Source organism: Takifugu rubripes, chromosome 21, assembly GCF_901000725.2.
Source record: "Takifugu rubripes chromosome 21, fTakRub1.2, whole genome shotgun sequence".
NCBI classification, from domain to species: domain Eukaryota; kingdom Metazoa; phylum Chordata; class Actinopteri; order Tetraodontiformes; family Tetraodontidae; genus Takifugu; species Takifugu rubripes.
In genome coordinates, this window is record NC_042305.1 from 2659242 (window position 1) to 2681066 (window position 21825).

The 21825-nt window shown below is 52.5% G+C and overlaps 1 protein-coding gene and 1 long non-coding RNA gene across 2 annotated transcripts in view; both read left to right on the plus strand.

Annotated features, from left to right (window-relative positions):
• Window positions 1-5841, plus strand: part of mn1b (meningioma 1b) — a 14977-nt gene extending 9136 nt beyond the window's left edge. The window contains exon 2 of the mRNA XM_029829681.1: window positions 4740-5841. Within this exon, the coding sequence (XP_029685541.1) occupies window positions 4740-4951 (212 nt within the window). The 3' untranslated portion in view covers window positions 4952-5841. The remainder of the gene's footprint in view (window positions 1-4739) is intronic.
• A 12265-nt stretch (window positions 5842-18106) lies between these two features.
• LOC115247632 (uncharacterized) lies at window positions 18107-20070 on the plus strand. Its single transcript, XR_003886686.1, has 3 exons — window positions 18107-18420; window positions 18676-18822; window positions 19943-20070. It is a non-coding gene; the product is annotated as an uncharacterized lncRNA (long non-coding RNA).
• Window positions 20071-21825: the final 1755 nt, after the last annotated feature.

The following is a 21825-nucleotide window of genomic DNA, read 5'->3' on the forward strand; positions in this document are numbered from 1 at the left end:
TTTTTTCTAAAAAAAAAAAGAGGGAGGTGATTGGCACACGCTTGAACGTGGAGAAGGAAAACAGCCCGGGGCTGCCGATGTTCTTTACCTGTCATTACAGGTGTTTCATATTGACGTTTTCCACCGCACGCACCCGCCCGCCCTCGCTAGCTCACTCGCTCGCTCTCGCACGGCCGTAATGACGATCATTATCGTAATAACAGCAATTAGCCTCAGTAATATTATTTCCAAAAATCACAATTATCCTGTGAGATTGTGGAAGTCTGCAGGGTTTCTGGCAGAAAAAAGAAAAAACCCACAGCAAATATATATATAAAAATTGTTGTTGCGCTTTTTTTTTAAAGTAACAGCTTGTCAAGACGATGGTGCAAACGTGGCGTCTCTCAACGTAAAGCTCGATATATTTAGACACGGGGAGGCCGTGCTAGCAACTTCAACCCCTCTTGCTTGAGCTCGCGCCATTTTTATCTGCTTTTAAATAGTACTTTGCACGTTTAAAGATAATTTGTGTGTGTGTGTGTGTGTGTGTGTGTGTGTGTTACTAGTGAGTGACAGTCACAGGAAGCCTGCTACAGAAGCTGGTGGCTCATGAAGAGAGAGAGATGAGCGGAGGTGTCAGGCCTTTTGCTGCCGGAGCTTTAGCTTGTCACAATAGCGGCGCGTTCGGGGTGGTGCGGTCCCCTGGAGACGGGGCGCCGGCACGGGATAAAAAATAGTCTCAGCGTGTGGTAAATGTTGTCAGAAGGCGGAAGGAACAGAATTTATCTGCTAGCGACGAGGTTTCAAGCCTCCCGTCTGGAGGTGAAATGTCCACCTCGCTGCTGCGGAGCAACATAGCTCAGCGGGGGTGTGTGTAGGTGTGTGTAGGTGTCAGGTTTGCAAAGGTGTGTGTTGTCTGTTACTGCCTGCGGCGGTAACAGCCGTCCAGGTAGTCGTCAGGCACCTGTAATTTGTATTGAGGTAATGACAAATGAGTTATGACGCTAGCTCAGGTCGTCCTGGGGGACGGAGGCGGGACAGCCAGACGACCCCCGTAGCCCCGATGATTGGTATGTTCCAATAATGTAATAGAACTCTACGCATCACACGGGGCGGCTGTATTTAAAAAGTGGGGAAAAACCCGGAAAGGCCGCGATGCGAGCGTGCACGGCTGCGCTGATTACGAAATAAAGACGGCGGAGGTAGATCAGCGTGGCGCTGAGCGGGATGACACGCCGGACAGGTCCTGGACGTGGCTGTGAGTTATGAAGGAGCCCCTAAATCACCTCCCAGGTTCTGATTTGTGTCTGGTCTCCTTTCCGGAGGGGGAGGTGTGTGTCTGAGAGAAGGTAACCTACGCCGCCAAAGCTTGCCTGGACAAGCCCCCCCCCCTTCCCCCCCTCCCTTTTTGTTCAGGCCAGAGAGCAGAGAGAAAATTCAAACCAAAATAACCCCTGTGCCCTTGCCTGAGAAATGCGCCCACCCCCCCCCTTTCATGCTGCACTCCCTCCAAATATCCTCCCTGCTCGGAGGGAAAGGTCAGATTGCGGCAGTTGGAATTATGTGCACGTGAGGATGTAGGGCTGCCCGCTCTATCCTACATCCTCACATGCACCCGAGATGACACCTGAAGGAGCATAGCAGTGCTGGTGGATTTATAGGAAGCAGAGATCCTGTGGGCGACCCCCCCCCCCCACCACCACCACCCTTCCTCCCCTCCTTTTCTTCTTCTTGGAATCCGTTTTTCCTGTGGATTGTCGCTGCCGTGCTGACAAAGACAGACTTCTCGCACCGGGCCGGAGCGCTAGTTGTTATGCTAAAGGAATCTGACCCGTTGTCACACACTGTCATAGGAGCGCGGCCCTTTGGGTGTTTTTGTCAGCAAATGGGGGGCTGTGATTGGGCCGGTTTGTGTTCAGAGGGGATCGGGGGAGGGGGGGGGGGGGGTCACAGCCTCGGGAGCGCCGGGTCAAAGGTGAAGTGTTGTCATGGAAGTCTAGAGCTGGGGATAGAAAGGGCAGAGGCCTGCCGCATGGGATTCTGGGGCCTGGGAAGGCAATGTAATGGCTCTGGGATGGGGGGGGGGGGGGGGGTATAGATTCTTTAAATGTCCGTTTCCTGTTGAAGAACAAAAAAACTATCCAAATTCGATTTCTTTTTTAATGAAAAGGAAAGATCGGTGCTGACGAGATTCCTGTGGGCCGTGTGTGTGTGTGTGTGTGTGTGTGAACCCGTGTCGGGCCGCGGGGGCTCGGGCACATTGGCGTCATCCAGAAACGTGCACGGCGGTGGCTCACGAAGCTCCGCTCCTCTCTGTAAATGGTGTCTGGCTGCGTCTGTGAGACGGCTCCACACCCCCGCTGCTGCTGCAGCCTCCTGCGTGTGTGTGTGTGTGTGTGTGTGTATCGTCACCCGGCACTAAATAACAAAGGGGGGGGGGGGGGGTACGATGATATAAAGGCATCACATTAAATCCACTATTTACTGAATGCACACTGTGGTAATCGTGTGCGGCCGTAATGTGGTTAAAGATATTTAGGTGCGTTTGTTTCCGTTTTATTAGCTCTCCCCCTCCTCTGGTGTTGATGGCGAGCACTTGTTCCCCCCCAGATAAGGAGGCTATTATTGAGATTTTACCGCGGATATGATTTCCCAGTTAGTGGAATAAGCCAGCGGAACAAGGTGGCCGATCCATACAGTGTTTATATTTTCCTTTCTTGTTGAACGTCACGGCCATTTGGGATCGGGAGACGGGGAATTTCACGCTGCTGTCTCCACTTGTGAATGCCACCGTGGATAATGCTCACAATTCCAGAGTCCCGTAAAAATGATGTCTCTACTCCGTCGTGTTGGGGGCTGATATTTGAGGCCTGTTCCGTGCACGTGCGCGCGCGCGTGCGGCTTCAGAAGCTGCAGAAATCCGCTGAATCCAAACGGAAGCAGGGCTTTAATGGACAGGTTTGGAACTTTACGTCCACAGGCGCGTGCGTGCGTGCGTGCGCGTGCGTGCAGGCGCAGCCACGGCGACGGGGTGGCGTGTTGTGTGTTTTGGGCTGTGTGTGTTGTCAGTTTGCTGTGTGTCAGCAGTGAGCTGGGGGAACGCTTGGCTGCCTATTCAGGCCAGCACAGACCCTGCTGTGCCCAGCTAGCATGAGCTGCCGGTGGGTGCTGGAGGGCACAGTGTTCGGCAGGGAGAGTGTGAAGAGTGGGTAGGAGTGTGTGTGTGTGTGTGTGTGGGGAGGGGGGGGGGGGGGTGCTGGCAGGGGGTGGGGAGGATCTGCCATGCTGAGGTGTATGACTGGACCCTCTGGCAAATGTTAGATCTTGTCACCACCACCACTGCTTTAAATCCCCATTGCCCAGTGTGAGGCCCCCCACCCCCTCACACACACACACACACCCACCCACCCCCTCACACACACACACACACCCACCCACCCACCCACACACACACACACACACACACACACACACACTTGGTTTTTTGGATAGAGAAATTCACAAAGACGGAGTCAGAGACATAAGGAACGACGGGAGGCTTGGCTGCCTGACCTTTCTACAAACCCCCCCACTTTTCCATTCCAGTGGTTGCAGGCCAGACAGGCTGGGGGGGACGGGGGGACGGGGGGGGGGCTAGGAGCCCGCTCCGCTGCCTGCCTCTCTGCCCGCCCTTTCTTCCTCCGGTCCGACGCTCTCCCGTAACCGCGGCTTGTAAACTGCAGCTAAACAAGGTTGTTGTGTCGTCTCACAGGTGTGTTGTGATGCTCAATCACGCTGTCGGGGCCGTTTTTAACCCCCCGTGCACACTCTCGTGCACACTCTCGTGCACCTGCGTTTTCTGATCACCCTCCACCTGCACAGCAGCAGAGTTGCGTTGCGTTGCGTTGTGTTGTGTTGCGTAATCGGAGTAATCGGAGCAGCATCCCGAATCTTCAGCCAGGAGTTCTTTGTGCTTCGGGCTTCCTCGGAGCCAGAACCCGACGCACGCGTTCCCTAACCCGTCGCCTCCGGAACGCCTCCGGAACGCCTCCCTCCCATTTGCTGACTTTTATTCCCTCGGTCATAATTTCTTGTGTCTTTGTTTCAAAGTTTTGAACCCTCCCGTTATAAAAAGTTGTTTACTGTGTCTAAAGGTCATCACTCCGCCTCAGTGTGCTTTTATTATTCCTTGTTTTTTGGATAAAAATATCTAAACATTTAAAAAAAGAAATATATATATATATATATATATATATATATATATATATATATATATATATATATATATATATATATATATTATCTAAATGATTGATTTATGACGAAGATTGTAGGATTATTTTCTGAATTTAAAAAAAATGAATAGAAGATAATTACATTTAGTCTCCAGAAAGAGAATACGTTTATTTAACGATGAATTCATTTTCCCTAAAATTGTGTTGCGTAATCGAGCCGAGGGTGCGGGCGACGCCGCGTTGTGGTGACACGGGGTCGATGCTGCGGCGCGCTCATTACGCCGGTAAATTGGGTCAAGCGGGGTCAAAGGCCGGCATTCTCTTTGCCCTTTGACCTTCTGACCACAGCGGCGCTCCAGATACCCCCCCCCACACTGCCAAAGAGCGTGTGTGTGTGTGTGTGTGTGTGTGTGTGTGTTTTGGTGGGATGTGAACACGACGCCGGTTTCATTAAAAGCTGCTTTTAAATGGCGGCGTGTTGTTTTCCAGGTTTTCCAGGTTTTCTCCGTCTCCATTAACCTCTCTCTCTCTCCCTGTGCTGTGCAGAATCAGAGCTGTCGCAGAGCAAGGCTGCAGCGGGGGCCCCGGGAGCCGGAGGAGGTGGCGGTAGCGGAGGGAACCACCTGCAGTGCCTGTCCGTCCATTGCACAGACGAACTGGGGGACAGTAAAGGCCGAGGGGGGCCCGTCTCTTCGTGGCGCTCGCTCCACTCTGATATCTCCAACCGCTTTGGGACGTTTGTGGCCGCACTGACTTGAGCGAGGAGGGGGCGGCGGCGGCGGCGGCGGCGGCGGGAGGGGGGGGGGGGGATCGCCAACGACGACGTGTCAGACACAAATAAAGATAACGATGACGAGCGTGATGAAGGTGTTGGTGGGGCCACTGTGGGCAGCTGCTGCCTGTTCAGGGACAGGAAGACACACACACACACGAGACACCAACATACACACTAACACGTAACACACACCATGTTTTCCCCCCCGACACGCTCACACACACACACACACACACACACACACACACTGCTGGACGATACAGCCCACATCTGGAAAACCTCAAATCAATGATGATTTTTTTTTTTTTTTTTTTTTTTTTGTGGAATAAAAAATAAAAGACTTGTCAAAGGAGAGGATTTAAATAAGAGAGGGCGTCATTGGTGCCGGCGTTTAACCTGGGCTGAGGATGGTGGGTTGATCGGGGTTGGATCGTGCATGAATGTAACACAACTGTTTGTTAGCCCAACTCTCCCTCTCCGGGAGCGAACGCTCCGCCATCGCCACGACTCCCTCGGCGTCCGGTCCAACGCTCGTATACACGCCAGCCAATGAGAGCCGGCGATGGAGGGCAGGTGGTTTCGTAAGGGAATTGGAAAAAAAAAGACTATTGGTATTGCACATGTATAATAAGAGAAACCTTTGCTGTGTGTTAGGCAATCTTGTAATCTTTAAATAAAGCTTCTGTTCCATTTGAATTTCTGAAACATTAGATGGAGGACTGTGACGGCAATTTACAAACTGATTTTTTTGTTTTGTTTTTCCTTTTTTTTGATAATATGTAAAGTGCAGTTGTCTGTTTTCCTGCATATTGTATATATCTGTATATGTTTTATTGAGTAACTAAATAACAATAAATATGATGTTAAAGGTGACATTTGGCTTCGGTTCTGCCATTTCCCCTGAAAGTGATCAAATATTAGGTTTATATCCAGCAATGAGAGAAGAAGAAGAGTGTGTGAGTGTGTGTGTGTGTGTGTGTGTGTCTGACCTAAGCAGTGAATTATACAGCATATTCCGAGTGACAGATATGACAGGGAAGTCGTGGACTGATGCACAATACCTGACAAGCGTGCAGCACCCTGCATCACATTCAAGTCAGAAGCAGGAACATCAGGAAAAGTCCAAAAACGAGGCTTCCTGCTGGATTAGGAAGCCAGGGAAATTAATCCCATGTACGCTTGCTGACAGCCTGTGTCGCGTTTTATCCGCCCGTCATTCCAGACATCTTTGCTCCAATCCTTGGCACGGCTAATAAATCAACAAAGACAAATGAAAAGTCGGCCTCCGGAATAATCGTTGCAATATTGCTGCGGATACGGAGGGCATTATGCAATGTTTTCATTCCTCCAAGAGGGAGACTGATCAGATTTCCCTGTTTTCCTCATCATCCTTGTTGCTTTTGGCAGCTCATCCCAGTTTTCCCTTCCTTTCCTTGCTGCCCCCCCCCCCCTTCCCACACACACACACACACATTTTGTCGCTCCCCAGGCCCTCTTTGGCTCACCTGCTCTTTATTGGCCATCTGCATGGATGCTTAATGCTAATCAATAACTCCCCTGTGTGGCAGCTCTGAGGTGGAGATGCTAACCTAACAGGGCCAATGATCAACCAGCATCCATGACACACACACACACACACACACACACACACACGGCTCGCTGCAGGACACTGTCTGTGTTATTCAGGTGGGTTTTCGCCCGCTGCTGTATCCGCCGCCTGCTGTGCGCAGGATTGTTGTAGAGAGCTGCAGCGCTAGCAAACAGCAGACAGGTTATGTGAGAGGTTGTCATGTCACCTGGGAGGGCCTGTTAAAGGAGGGGGAGGAAGAGGGGGCGGGTGGTGGGGGGGGGGAGGCTGGGGGGAGTCGAGCTTGGGCTTCTCGATCGGTAAAATGTTGCGTGGAAACCATCGGATTCGTTCCAGACGTGCCTCGTTACCTCGTTTTAAGCAGATGTGTAATGTCCAGTGGAGCCACCAGATCTGACCTTTGTCTGTTGTAGAAACAGGCAACAAGTTCACATTCATCACTTGTGTTTGCCAATGGCCGCTGCCCTTTTACAAAGAAAGGCCTTTTTGAGGGGTGGTTTGGGATCACAAAGGGTTTAAGTGCATCATTACCCTCCGCTTGAGCTTTGTCTTTTTGTGTTTGCTCGTTCTAAGTTTGTAGATGTCCTTAACGTGTCAGCCCTGTGTTTGCCTACACACTCGTGCACAGACGCACAAACCTGCCTTTCTGGATTGCTGACCTATTTTACGCAGGGCGAAGGCTCGGAACGCTGGCATTTGGTACGTCCCAGTTTCTTGTTTATGCATGTAGCTGAAGGCTTGTCGAGCTGCCTTCTACACTCCTGAGCTGGAGCTCATCCCAATGAAGAGGGCCCACGGAATAATCGTTGTGTTCCTGAACGTATAAACTCCGCCTACTCCTAATGAAGGTGCGTCTGTCGAGCCAATAGCCCCAATGATGGCGTTGAGAGCCATCTAACCTTCTGTCGTCCAAGACCTTGGAGGTCCGGCGGGAAGATGAGAGGAATGCAAGATGCTTGTGTAACTTTTTTGGAACGTCGTTTTTGATTGAGCTCCGGTTTTGTGCAGCACAGTGACAAGCGGGCCTTGGGATTTTGGCTGGGACGGCGGTCCACGGCGGAGGAACTCTTCCTTCAATGGGCTCCTCTGCACGGCAGCCATATTGGGAGGGAGAGCCCTGTGTGGCCGCCTGAGAACGTACGTGTTTCCCAGCCAACGTGCTTCTAAAGAATAACAATTTTACTAGCCATGAAGACCATCCGTGGAGCCGTGGGGGCCGTGGCCAGAACTCCGGGCCAAGCTCTCTCCTCTCATGCAGTTTTCTATGCACTCCTATAAATACATCTCCTATTTGTATAGGGACGATATGCATCTTTGGGAAAATATCCCAATGTTGACACAAGAGCACCCTCTACACCCCCACCCCTACACTTAACTGCCCTCTCCCCTCCCTCCCCAACCCTTTTCCCTCTTGCTGAACCTTTCACTGCCTGAGAGACGGAGAAAGGGAAAGAGAGAGGGAGAAGGACGGAGAAATGAAGAGTGAAAGAAATGTCTCTCAGAGGCCTCCATGGTCTTTAAGCCACTATGGTATCCACCAGAACCCTCACATACACTCAGCCTCTAAAGGGCTTTTGTCCTGTAAAGAGGGGGTTTGGCAAAATTGGGGGTGTTTGTGGACTGGCGGGTGGGATTGAGCTTGGTGTAGAATATTTGGCTCCCACGTCTCCATCACTGGGATTGTGAACTTTTTTTTTTTTTTAGGGAACTGAGAGGTAGGGTGTGGAGGGGCCAATAGGTCTGATTTATTTTTTTATGTTTTTTTTTAACAGAAGAGGGGGGGGGTTTGGAAATCTTCCAAACAGTGCCTTTTTGCTTTCAAAGAAAGCCCCACTTGTGTAAATGTGCTCTTTGTCCCTTGGTCTATTGTTTGAATAGCATTGTGGACTTTTGTGGGAAGCTCATGGGGGCCTTAGGGGCCTAGGAGGCCGGAGGGACCAATAGGGGGGCTTTGCATGAATGGCTTGGACCCGGGAGGACGATACGGCTGTGAAGGTACAATTAAAACAATGCCGAAATGTAGAAATGAATCAATGCAAATGCAAACACGGGCCTGGAAATCAATTTTTAGTGTCGTTTGAACGGTTACGACGGCGCCACGTCGTCCTGGTGAAATAAAAGTTAACCTCATTACCGTCCTGTTGCTAATAGGAACGCTGTCTCCCTCCCTCCCCCTATGAAGGGATTTCTCGATAAAGACAAGTGCACAGAGTCCCTCGCTGCAGCCAATTCATGACTTCCATCTGTCCTCGCTCTGAAAAGATGCCGGCAGGTGGAGGAGAAGCACAAAGCAAGTGCACGTTGGGGCTTTACTCCAGTCCACCGACTCCGCGGCTCAGCCGGGTCAAATGTTTGCTAATGTTGTTAAATTTAAGTGTGTTAAGAGAGTGACTCCAGAGAGCTGGATCGGGACTCTTTATGTGGCACACTTATGGTTCCAGGAGGAACAACGTGCAATTAAAGAGTGCGATTGTGGGTGGAGGCGATTGTGGGTGGAGGTGAATGCTGCAGCAGGTGCACGCCGTTCCACAGAGCAGAAGCGGACTTAAAGTCAAATCCAATGAGGATAATCCAATGAGGGTGAAGTAAATCTCTCCCATCCACGCCAGGACACTATTACCCCAGAGGTTCCGTCGCTCTACCGCGGCCGTACGGCCCAACGTGGAGGGGTTCTCCTTCCTGTGAGGCCCCCGCTGCAGCGCTCAGGCCCTCCACTGGAAGGTGATTGAGAACGGCACCCTGCTCCCCTCCTGCTTTGTCCGGGGACGTGTGCCTGTGTCAGGAATCACAATTAGCGGGGCGCGTCCCCTACCATCAATCACGGAGCAGCCCTGGATCTCAGTGAAGGCGGCGTGCTCCACGTTTACAAGCTGACACCCGGGGCACCATCGGCGTGCTGGCGGAGAGTCAGCAGGTTTACAATTAAAATCTGACCAGACCACAGACACATTTTCCACTGAACCCTTTCATCCATGGAGCTCCTCAACCTCCATTACCTTCACCTTCTACTTAGAAAAGCCTCAGGGGAGGAACATCCACATGGCATTTAAAACAGGTCAGAAGTTAAGGAGTTGTGTTTGCCACCATCTGGAGATCTGGATAATTCCTCCAAGATCCTCTCTTTAGCAGTGTCGCTAGGTGTCCAGCCCCTGAAGCAGCACTGGTTAGCTTAGCAGCTTTTAACCTTTTGGATCTCTGTCAAACACAGCGTAGCTCGTTAGCAGTTCATCGCAGATCAGGTTCAGTTCAACCAGGCTGTAAGGGCGCGCTCTCATGTGGGCCACCAACGCCCCCCTTCCCCTCATGCGCTCATGCACGCGCGGCTACATCAGCACGTTGATACACACGTTGAAACTGAAAACAGGGCTCGGGGGAGTCAAGCCGGACAGGATGTACTGATCAGCAAATATTTTCCACCCCGGCCTTTCCATCAATTCCGAAGACCACCGAGACAGAGCGAAGACCTGGAGGTATTCCAGGCACGGTGCAGGGTGCACCAAAAGCACGGAACAAGTGGGAACCCGATCCTCTATTCAGCATCTGTGTTCCGATCAATCCCAGGGCGGGGTGTTAAATATTTGGCATCAGAGGATCTCTGAGACCGATCGATAGGGGAGTGAGACTAGTGGCGTGCACACTTAGCTCGCTACCCAGGGTGGGGGAGGGGAGGAAAGGTGGACGGTGTGGTCTTCAGGTAGCTGCTAGTCCTCTCTCGTGCACGGACGTGGCTCAGAGCAGGAGAGCGCCGGTTTTGGAGGACTTTGCAAACAAACAAACCAGCGTTTTGCTTAATTGGTCCCACGTCTACGCCACAGAACTATGATTGGAATTCTGTTTTCCTCTGTTTGTGTTTGACTCGTACTTTTGTCCTTCATCTTTATTTATTGCCAGAAAATGAAATTAATGTCAGACCGTTCTTTCGTATGAGAGACGCTCACTTGAAAGTCATCTTTGAACAGGAGATCTTGACTGCAGTCAAGTTTGGGCGCTTTCTTTCGCTGCACTGCAAATCCCACACATAATTCTCAAAAATGTAAACATGTGTGCTAAAGCACACACACACACAGACACACACACACACACACACACACACAATTCTCTCTTTCACAGAGAGACGCATAATGAATTTTGTGCCCATTCTCTTTCGATCTCCATCTCTCTCTGTCTCTGTTCTCCTTGCTTTTATACAAACAGAAGAATGAGAACCAGCCAGATGGTAGCTCAGGCCTAATATTAAATCAATACACTCCCTCCTCAAGAAGTGAGAGAGGAAAAAAGAAGAAGAGTTGGTGGAAAAAAGGAACACTCCACCATAATAGATGCCAAAATAGACTTCTTTGGTCTGTATAGTCTCTGTTATCACAGAAACGTCTCTGACACAGATACGTGCACGCACACACACACACACACATGCACACACTCACACACACACATACATGCACACACACACACACACACACACACGTATTCCGTTTTTGTGTAAACTGTGACTGCAAAAATTCCAGCTATATACCTCCCTTTGTGTCACGGAAAAAGACAGAGAGAGAGAGGGAGGGGGAGAGAGAGGGGGGGAGAACCTAAGAATGTCAGGACACCTCCCTGGGCCACAAGCGGAGAGAGAAGAGGACATAAGAGAGATAGCCTTTGAAGAAGAGGCCATTGAGAAGTCATTAGGGTAATGATAATTGGTGCGGTGAATAAGCAAAGAGAGAAAAGGGGGAGTGGGAAGTGTGTGCTATTGTGTGTGTGTGTGTGTGCTACTGTGTGTGTGTGTGTGTGTGTGTGTGTGTGTGTGTGTTAGGGGTTAACAGATGCGAGGAGGTGATACGTTAGAGGTTGATTGACAGCCCGGTGTTGCTACGGCCGAGCTTGGATCAGATCTGGGTGGGTGCTAGCATACATGTGTGCTAGCGTAGCTGCGTGCTAGCACCAGTGAGGCCTGTCCTCCGGTAACCAGCCTGCTTGCTGGGTGACAGATAGCTCGGGGAGAGAGGGGACACCAGGCTGTTTAGCTGATAATTAAGGGGGTTTTATCTTAATTTGAGCTGTTACTCTCTGTCCTCTCTGGGTGATTTATGAGGTTCTGTCCCAGCTCTGCTCCCCTGCCCTCAGTACTGGGAACAAGACAAAGGAAGCTCTCCTTCCCCCAGACGGTCCCACTAGCGGAGAGCTACGGAGCGTCTCCATTTATCAGGGTTTTTATATATAGCATCAGTATATATACGCGGTGTGTATTCATTAGCCTGTGTGTGTGTGACGAGTCCTCACACACACAGTTGTGGGTTTGAAGCACTAACGCAGGAACTTCCTTCTGCCGTCTAAAGCGGGAGGAATCTGCTGGAACGCTCGAGCGAAGCCTGACAACGATTTAGAGAAAATCCGGTGAATTCCGCAGCACCGCCGCTCCAGACGGTCCCTCACAGACCCAACTTTGTTTCGCTGCTTTCCTTTTTCTCTAAAAACCGACATTAGCGTTAAATCTATTATATTTTTGGCTCTCCTGGACTTTTCGCCGTCCGGTTTCCGGAATATCCCGGCACGGAGGAATACTCTGACCTGAGAGGAGCACGACGTGCAGCGTATTAGAACCCGGCTGATTGATGTTTGCATGCCGGGGTGCCGCGGCTCTCACTCCGGGCCTTTATTCTGTCCAACCACGCGCTCCCGAAATGGATGATATGAGAAGATTTAACCCCTCGCCGACCGGCCCGACGCAGGCAAACGCAGCGGCGCAGGATTAAATTCCAGGGAGGTGGAGTGACCGCAGGCTAGAGTTAACTCGATCTTCTGGTGGGTGGGGTGCAGGGCGGAGGGGGGGAGGGGGGAGGAGGGCGGAGGGGGGGGGAGGAGGAAGGGTGGCACGAGCAAACAATGCGAGCCACTGTTCTCCAACCATCTCCCTCCCCGAGGTCACGGAGGAGAAGACAAGCCGGTGCAACCTCATCTCCCCCAGCCAGCCGTCACATAAAGGCCGGGGGTTTTTCAGCGCCCGCGCTCGGATGTTGTTTTTGCCCCGAGAGCGGTTAGCCGGCCCAGCCGGGCCTGTCCCGGGCTGCAGGTAAATAATCCCACAGGTATTCAGCTGGAGGGCGGGACCTTCACACCTCTGTCAAAATAACGCAGAAGACGGAGCGTGCGGGCATTCCTGCGGGTGTGGGGGCAAACACGTCACGCTCTCGGTTTGCTGAGTTGTGTTTGTCTTTTCCTGCCCATCGACATTCAGGAGATTTTTCCATCAGGTGGCGAGACTCCTGACAAGGTCGGAGCCCTTGGCGGAGCTGCCCCGTTTGCTAATGTCGCCGAAAGGGGAACGAAACGGCTCCTGGGCTGAAGCCGAAGACCGCCGGGAGCCCCCTTCAGAGGAGGGACGTGCTGGTACATGTGCGGTGACACGCAGGTCGGCGCCGGAATCGGTGCGCGCTACTGGAAGTATTCTCATTGACCTTTGACCCCGCTGAGTCAGAAACCTGTTTGTGCTTCCAACGGACACCTCCTCCTCTGGCCTTATCTGTTTTCCAGGTGGGGGTTGGGGGAAGGGGGGGTGGGGGTGGGCAGGGAAAGTAGTGGTTTCAGCCAAAAAGGCAGTGCCTTCTCAGGGCGTGAAACCTCATCTGCCCCACCTCCTCCTGCATCCATCCCGGCTCTTAACTTTCACCCCTGACCCCGTCACACCCTCTTCTGGGCTCCAGGAACAACAAAAGGAGGGGATTAGGGAAATCAACAGGCCGGAGGGCATTACTGTAGCCCTTTTCATCTCAGGCTTCATTTGCAGTTGACACAGACTGTTAGCGACGCTTTAGCTTAATCTGGGCGCAGCTCGCTCTTTTAGCTTGTGTACTTTATGCTAACTCTGGCCTGTATACCTGGACTTAGTGGGTGCAGTTTTCTGATGATTAGTTTGATGGCATCTCTCTAAAGAAGGACGCCTTGGTAGCTCAACTGAGCGGCCGGTTCGATGGACTCCACGTCTCCAACGCAGCTGTTGCACGCAGGAAGTAGAGAGCCTCAACAGGAAGTAGTTGTGAGTGACAGGGACGCCGCAGCTTGTCTGCAGGGTCGTCCCACAGACCCAGCACCCAACGTGTGTCCCGCCTGCCCCCCAAACACTGCTTGGACCGGCCGTGCCGACCCTGACGAGCGACAGGCGGCAACTGGGAGGAGCCGCTGGTGTGTGTAGCCAAAATATATATATTTGTACTAAAGTAGGGAGCAGCACGAACTGCTCTGATGCACCAGTCCTCAGCGCTGCTCCTTCCCCTCGTCTGGTCAGAGCAGCGCCCCTGAATCGCCTCGGTTCTTGAGTCCTGGCACCAAGTCAGCACCGCGTGCTCGACCCTCTCGGAGCACGTCTGCTAACAGTTAAGCCGTTTAGCTGCTAATACCAGCAACAAACAGCGTTTCTTCGCTGGCCCTGGGCGCTGAGCACACTGAGCTGCCTGTGAGAGGTCAGACGACTCTATAATCGGACTCTGCCCATCTGCCCTCTGCTCTCCCACGCTGAGCGGCAGGTTCGGCTCCTCGGCGGGAGACTAAGTGGGACGCGGGGGACGCAGACGCCGCGCTGGCGGTGCTGGCGGCATCTTTGCCTGAGACGTGTTACGTACGTGCACAGAGAGGCGGGTGTTACTTGAGACATTTAATAGGCCGCAGCCTAGTGAGTGTGCAGAGGAGCGTCTCCGTAGCCGTGTGCCGTCACCACCTCCCCTGCGTTTCCTGATCTGCCCCCCCCCCCCCCTCCCCTCCCTGCCCCTGCACCTCATGCTGAGGCTAATTTTAGCGCTCCTACCAGAGATCTCGGCATCCTGCTGGTGATGCCCTGCGCGCCGGCTCTTGTGGATGCGCTCCAGCCCTCCTCCAGGGTCTGTCGTAGGTGTGCTGTACAGAAGGAAGGTGGGGGTCGGGGGCGGGGGCTAGAGTGGTGCTCTCTAACCACACCGCGGTGCCATGGTAACCCGAGACTCCTTATCATTCTTTTCCCCCCGCCTTTGTTTTTGTTTTTCTTGCCTCTTCTACCTCTCACCCCGGAAGAGCGACGCTCTGCCCTCTGGAGTCTAATCACGCAGCTGATTGGCCGAGGAGCCTCGGCGAGCGCTGAGACGGCACGCCGGGAGCGCCGGGTCGTGCAGATGAGCTGAAATGCGACCGGAACATCTGCACCGGCACACATGCAGAACGCGGTTAACGGGCGTCTGCGCGATGTCACGTTATCCTCTGATGTCGGGTTATTTTCCTGGAGAGACAAGAGGGAAAAACAAGCTACGCTCTTTCAAACGGTGGAATCTGTGGGGCTGGAACTCCTAAAATCTGAATAGAAACTCAATCATAACGTCGGATTAATCGCTCCTAATCAGGGTTTGTGCACGTGGACATGCCGACGTGGACAGCAGTCTTCTAGCAGAGGGGAAAAAGAGGGAGAAGTCGTGTAAACTGTCCATTTTCCAGCAGACTGCTGTTGTATGGGCCTGTAATTGAAATGGGAAGGCTTGATGATCTCATGGCCGCCGAGCCGCCTATAAAAAGCAGCAAAGTTCCAAAACAAACTGGGCGACGTCTCACTTTGTCGCCTGTCCGCCCGCGTTTGCTCCCTTCTTGTTTTTGTGCTGGCTCTTGTCCAGATCCTCACATGTAGGCGCTCGTCCGGCGGCGCTAACAGGCCCACTGGGGCATGAGCTGAGCTGTCCGTGGGACATGAATCGGACCTGGCCGAGGGCACCAATCACAGAGCGGGAGGGAGAGAGGCCCTGACAGCGCAGGGCTGCGGCTCCGCTTCCTCCCTCCTTCCCTCGGCTGCTTCCTTGCTGCCTTTTCAGCCTTTCCTACCCTCTGTGCTGCCGGTGAAGCAAGGGAAGGGGTCGTTGATGCACTCGGCCGCGCCGCGTCGGACCCGACGGTGTGTTTGCGAGCGCGTGTGCGCCGGTTTGGACCGGGCGGGTGTGTGATTCATCACGCGGTGGTCAGTCAGCCTCAGCGGGCAGAACCACAGCCAGCCACACCAGGCCGCGCGCCGAGACATGGCTGATTTCCACATCCAGCATCACTCTAAACACACTGGGGAGGCGCTGGGGGTGCCAAGCGAAACACACACCAGGGAAGGCTGGAGGCAGCATGAGCTCACGCGCTGCTGGTGTGTATTAATACGCGTGTACTTTCCTTCCATGCCTGTGGGAGAAGTTTCGGGCTGTAAGCGAGGCCTCAGGATCCCCGAAGGAAGCAGTGGTGGAGCCCATTTTTCTGTCTTTCCTTCCCCTCTGTTTCTCCCTCCTCTGCCCCCCCCCCCCCCCCCCCCCCCCCCACACAGTCTGAGCTGAAGGACATGACACTGGATGAGACAAGCCTCCATCCCTCCCTTTCTCCTCTCAGCTCACACTTTCTCTTTTTTCTCTTTATCTGCGTGCCTGAAAACACAAACACACAAACTCAATTAGCTAATGACACTGGCCTAGCCATTGGGTGGTCCTAATTAACGTTCACTGGCTGCCTGATGTCAGCTCTCAAGCAGTGATTAATAACCCCCCCCCCTCCCCCCACACCGCCAGTACACACACGTACACACAGTGGGCAGTAAGAACACAGGTGAGAACTGCAGCTTTGTTCATATTACCATATTAGCATGCGACGGTTTAAGGCCGGGGCCACTTAACATATGCTAGTTGGCCACAAATCAAGCTGTTTCCATAATAGTAGAGTAGGACTCCCGAGAGGTGGCTGCTGTAATTTGATCATTAAATCCTTTGTGCTGTAAAACAGATTAAAGCCTGTGGGGAGTGAGTGCGGCGGAGGAGCCAGAGGTTCAGTCCAAACAGAGCGGGCCCGGGCGAGCGGATCCTGTGGAGCCGCCGCGGAGCCCGCGAAGGGTTAACATCTGCCGGCCTCTCAGACTCCCCACGTGTGACGCACCGTCTCAGTGAGGGAAAGTCTAACAGGAAAGGCCGTCTAAAGAAGGTCCCTGTGCAGCGGGGGCTCAAGGTACGTTTTCTTTGGCCCTCTCCTTTTTGCACTTGTTTTTCCAATTAGCTTAGCTGCAGGTCAGTGGTTCTGGAGGTTGCTGCATGCCCCCCCCCCCCCTCCTAATTCCACTGGTGGATGTCTTCTGTTGCCATTTATCCACATTGATAAAACAGCATCACACCTGACCCAAATGAATGTGAGTGGGGGGGGGGGGGGGGGGGGGGGGGGCACTGACAAGGCTTCATATGGTAATATGCTGCACATGTGGCTCTGGTATTGGAGGGCTGTGGTGGTCAGAATTACCCCCTACCCATATCCATCCCATCCCATTCATCCGCGCTGAATGTGGCTCTCCATTCACGCTGCTTTCACAGAGGCTGGGGGGGGGGGGTGGCGGTGGGAGGGGGGAGGGCAGGGGAGACTGGGGTCTCAGAGGGAGAGAGGTGGTCTTTCTTTCTCTCCCTCCTGGCTCAGAGAGGAGGAAAAACAATTGGTGTGCAAATGGATGCCTCTCCCTTGTTCCTGGACGACCTGCCCCTCCCTCCCTCCCTCCCTCCGTCCCATCTCTCGATCCGTCCCCAGGACGCTTGGACGGAGGGACGCCGTGGCGAAGAGGGGAGCTGTGTAAAAACTGAATAAGTAATGCGGCGGACAGTCCGTGTTGTACGTGTGTGTTTGAAATACCTCTGCTTTTGTTTTGTTTGTGCGTGTGTGTGTGTGTGTGTGTGCGTGTGTGTGTGCAGGCTAGTCTGTCAAAGAAGAAAAGGCCCCCAGTGTCCTCTGTAATTTTCATAGGTCACAACTGACAATGGCCACTTTGATAGAGGAGCTGTGGAGATGTAAATCAGCCAATGAAGGGAGACAAAACAACTGTCCTCCCACTGGCACCAACATGCAGCCAGTGAAGGGAGAGTTTAGAACTTTAGAGAGAGATGAAGAAGAAAGAGACAGCAAGGGAGACGTCCCTCCTGGTTCTCCATTTAGCACCTTTAGAGAGCCCTCTCGGTTGCTAGTCGAAGCGCTAAATGAGGTATTTTAGTCAAACCGCTTCATTCCTGGGAAAGTTTGGAGCATCTTCCCGACTGCCTGGCACCTGGAGTGATGCGGCATAATAGCATCGAGGTCGGTGGGTCGCCGGAGCGCCATCCCAGCTCGGCTCCAGACGTGGACACGCTCCAGGCCACCCCTAATCCCATCACTGCAGCAGCCCCAGGTCTGAAAAGACCCTCCGGAGAGGGCGGGAAATCCTCCCAACAACAGTCACACTCAGAATATGCCTCTATAGGACATGGAAATAAGCCTAGATGTGAACTTCTTCTGAAAAAGAAAAAGGACCGCGTGCACGGAGAAGCGTGTGTGGACGGCGAGGTCATGGCGTGGACGGCGAGCGGATGGCGGAGGGACAAATTAAAGCGCAGAGGAGCATCTTTATAAGGTGATGAGCACAGATTAAAGGCATAAATATGCCGGGAATGACAGATGATGCTCGTGTGCCCCGCAGGCCTCTGGAAGTTTGGAATCAAATTGCTCGTAAATGTCGGCGTCGAGTCCGGGACAAGCCTGGGCTTGAGGCCTGTTCAGAGAGCAGTGAGCAATGGGTCACACACGCTCCCAGACTCCACGTCTGCCCTGGGAATACGCAGCTGGAGCCGACACGGAGCGAAGACGGAGCGGTCGGAAAGCCGCCGCCGCCACCGGTCGTGGTCGGCGAGTCTGGTACGCGTGGAGGGCGTGTGCCGCAGGGCCGAGCGGAGCGGCGAGGCGGTCAGCCGGACAGACAGTGGTCAGAGATAAGCAGCTGGAGACCCCGGGGACGGCTGCTGGCGGAGAGATTGATCCATCAAAGTCCGCGGGCAGCCTGCGGGACAGTTGATGCCAAACTCCTGAAAAAGAGCCCCCCCCCCCAACTAGCCACGGTACTGGTGACTGGTTATGGTTACTGGTTATTCTGCGGGATGGAATCAGATTGAACATTAAACTTCCTAATGTTGTGTTCAGACCGGAATTTTCCGAATTTCACTCGACTAAAATAACTAAAGTTTACTCAAATATCCGATTATGCAACCAGCTAATTTGTTGATCACCTCCAGGAAGCGCTGGGAGCCAGGGGAGAAGCCTAACCACGCATGAAACCATACATTAAATGTTATCTCTCTTTTTTAACCCAATAGGAGGCTGTTATTAAAGAGCTCCATGGTAACCGCGGGTGAGTTTCGTGGTTGGTTCTGAATGTTTCCACGGCTCACTGTTGGCTGAGAGGGACCGTTTTTACAACAACACACGCCGGCGACCACCGATTAGCTAAGACTTCAACCCAGGTAGGGATGCAGGTGATCTGTCTTTTTCCAGCCCTCGGAGGGATTTGCTGTTTACCGTTGGCATGCAGATGTGTGAGCGGAGCGCCGCTGGAAATTGCTGTGAGATAATGAACCCAGCTTCCGTCCCGAAGGCGCCAAACAGCCCGAGGGCTCGGAGCAGTCAAGTAACAACAACTCCTGGGTACGGAGCTGACAGCTGACGGGATGGGGTGGGAAAGGGCGGAGTATCTCAGTCGTGTCCGCGCTGATGGTTCAGGCGTGGGAGCAGAAACCCACGCGAGGTCCTCGCTGGGTCTACGCTTCGCCCGTTGATTCCAGCGTTGCGAGGGAACGGCTGTTTTCCTATCGTTTACGGCGGAGCGATGTGGTCATTTCATGGCTGGCGTGTTCCCCCGGTGTGACCCAGCGAGGAACGCCAGCGCTTGCTCACTCGCTCCTGGCTCGGCTCACGGCGGGCCTGGCAGCGGGGAGCGGTGTGGGAGAGCTTCTCTCGGAGCTCCGGCGCTGTGGGAGCAACACATCAAGACACAGAGAGCGGTCTGTTCCAGATATCTGAAGAAGAGGAGCAAAAACGATGGCACTGAAGAGTCATGAAGAAGTGTCTTTGTGTCAGAGGGTTGAAAAACAGCCCATTTAGAGTAGTCTGCCCATTAGCCAAACAAAGACAAGGGCCTGTCTCTGAAATCTGCTGCAAAGACTATTTAGTGTGTATAATGTATCAGGGGACGGCAAACAGGATCTTCTTTTTGCGCCCGTTCCTGGCTGTCCTCCATCTACTTAGAAAAGAACCATCCTTTTTGTGCGTTCCTCCAGCGAGGCCAAGATCCTCTCCCGGCCCCCCGTCCCTATAGCAGTATTCCTTGAGCAAAACTTTCAGAATAATTGTACCTCTCAGTTGCACAAACATCACGGCTAGCCTAAATATACGAGCTGTGCCTCCTGACTAAAGCTCTTATGACAGGGCCAGTGGTGGTTCTGTCCCCCGCTGACCTCGCCCCGTCTCTGTCCCGCCTCGTGTCGCCGCTTTGCTCTTGTTTCCGGTGAAGTCCCCGAAACATCGCTCATAATCTCTTCACCTCAAAGCCGCTTGTGACACGGCTTTGTCATTTTTCCCACACAGACATGTTGTCTCGGAGCGCTCCGGCTCGACGCGACCGCCTGGGACGCAGCTGCGGCTCCGCACCCGCACCACCACTACGGGGCAGTTTGCTTCTGTCGCATGTTGTTTATTTGTATTTACATCTGGGGCGAAGCAGCAGCGCGTGATGCTAATTCTGTAGGCACGTCGGCTACGTCACAGGGGGAAATTGGACCACTTACGAACAAATATCCTGTTGTTAATGTAGCACGCACACGCACACACACACACACACACACACACACACACACACACTCACACTGCTCATGCTCAGGATGGAGGTGGGCTCCATCGGGCTGATAAGGGTGGGACTGGTGTTATTGGAGACGTGACTTATCGACACCTGTGTCGTTGATGAATTCCAGCCCGTCAACTGTTCAGCTCTGGCTCAATTTGTCCGACTCTCAGCGGTCATCAAATGACCTCTGACCTCTGGGTGTTGCCTCCACTTCCCCTCTGTGATGACGCCAAACTGCTGCAACGGACTCTTTATTTTATGGTGAAGCTGCGAGTGACTGCAGCATCCATGCTATTTATAGCATAATTAAGGAAGAAGAAACATGACAGTATAATATGATAAAATAATAAACATAAACATAAAATAAACATATTGAGTTGTCCGAGTGAAGAATCACCATCGTGCTTTTCAGTTAAATGCAGCACAAAATGCTCGAGTCTGTTCAAATTCGGGATAAATTAGTGAGACACAACGTTGTCTTACTGACATTTTAAAGCTTCAAATGCTCCATTTTAGTTCCAAAAGCTCCATCTTAGTTTCAAATGCTCCATCTTAGCTTCAAATGTTCCATCTTAGTTTGCTTTGGGTGGTGCTGACAGTGGCTAACAGCAGATTGAGCGTGTGCAAAATGACCGTGTTGATTTAGATCTTTCTGAAACGGAGCTTTTTCCACAAATGGGAGGCGAAATCATAAATATTAAAGGGCTTCTTATGATGTCACCTTAAACCCTGTAGCTCCACACACACACACACACACACACACACACCCACCCACACACACACGCACACACACACTCTCTTTAATTGTTGAACTGATCACTGTCTGGTTTTCTGTGTGGATCCGTTAAAGCAAAGAGCAGAAAGAGTCTCTTGTTTATGCAGCTCTGCACAGTTCCGTGCACGAGCACTCATGGCAGCACGGTGTGAATAGAAGCGGGAGAGCACAGAGCCCTGAGGGACTCTGGTCGACTAAAGGTGATGCGACTGCCAACTGCAGCTGTCTGGGGGCTGTTTGTGCACAACACAACACTCCAGCCTTTTCTAATCACCTCCGTGAACTTCAGCAAATCTAAAAATAACCAAATAACCCACTTCCTCATTAGACACCGCGCGCCTCAAACACAAGTTTATCAAACGACTATTCCCTGTATTTAAATGTAAAATCCTCACTCTTGCTGCCTTTGTGTGTCAAATATTTGGCACAGGACTCCAATTGAAAGGTTTTCGTATGTTCAGCCACAGTGCTGAATCCTACAGTCCAACCTGGATCTCTTCACAGCCTAATTTTAATTCCTTGGCAAGCCTTTAGAGTAGGAGGAACTGGGTAGCCTACTGCCTGTCTCGGCGCTGGGCTGCTTGGCACATGCTCCATCTGCTCCAATGTGTGGAGGACAGTATAGATGCGTCCAAGAAATGTTGTCCCGGTGCCATGATCATGTTCTGAGGGTTTAGGTCTACACGCTGGGTAGCAGCAGAAAAAAACACGCAGATTTCGGAGACGAGCGCCGGGTTTCGTGTCTTTTTTCCCCCAGAAAGTACAGGGCGCAAACAATTAAACGCAAGAATATTACTGAAGAGACACATTTAAGAAATAAGGAGGCTTTAAAGCCAGAAATGTGACCTTGCC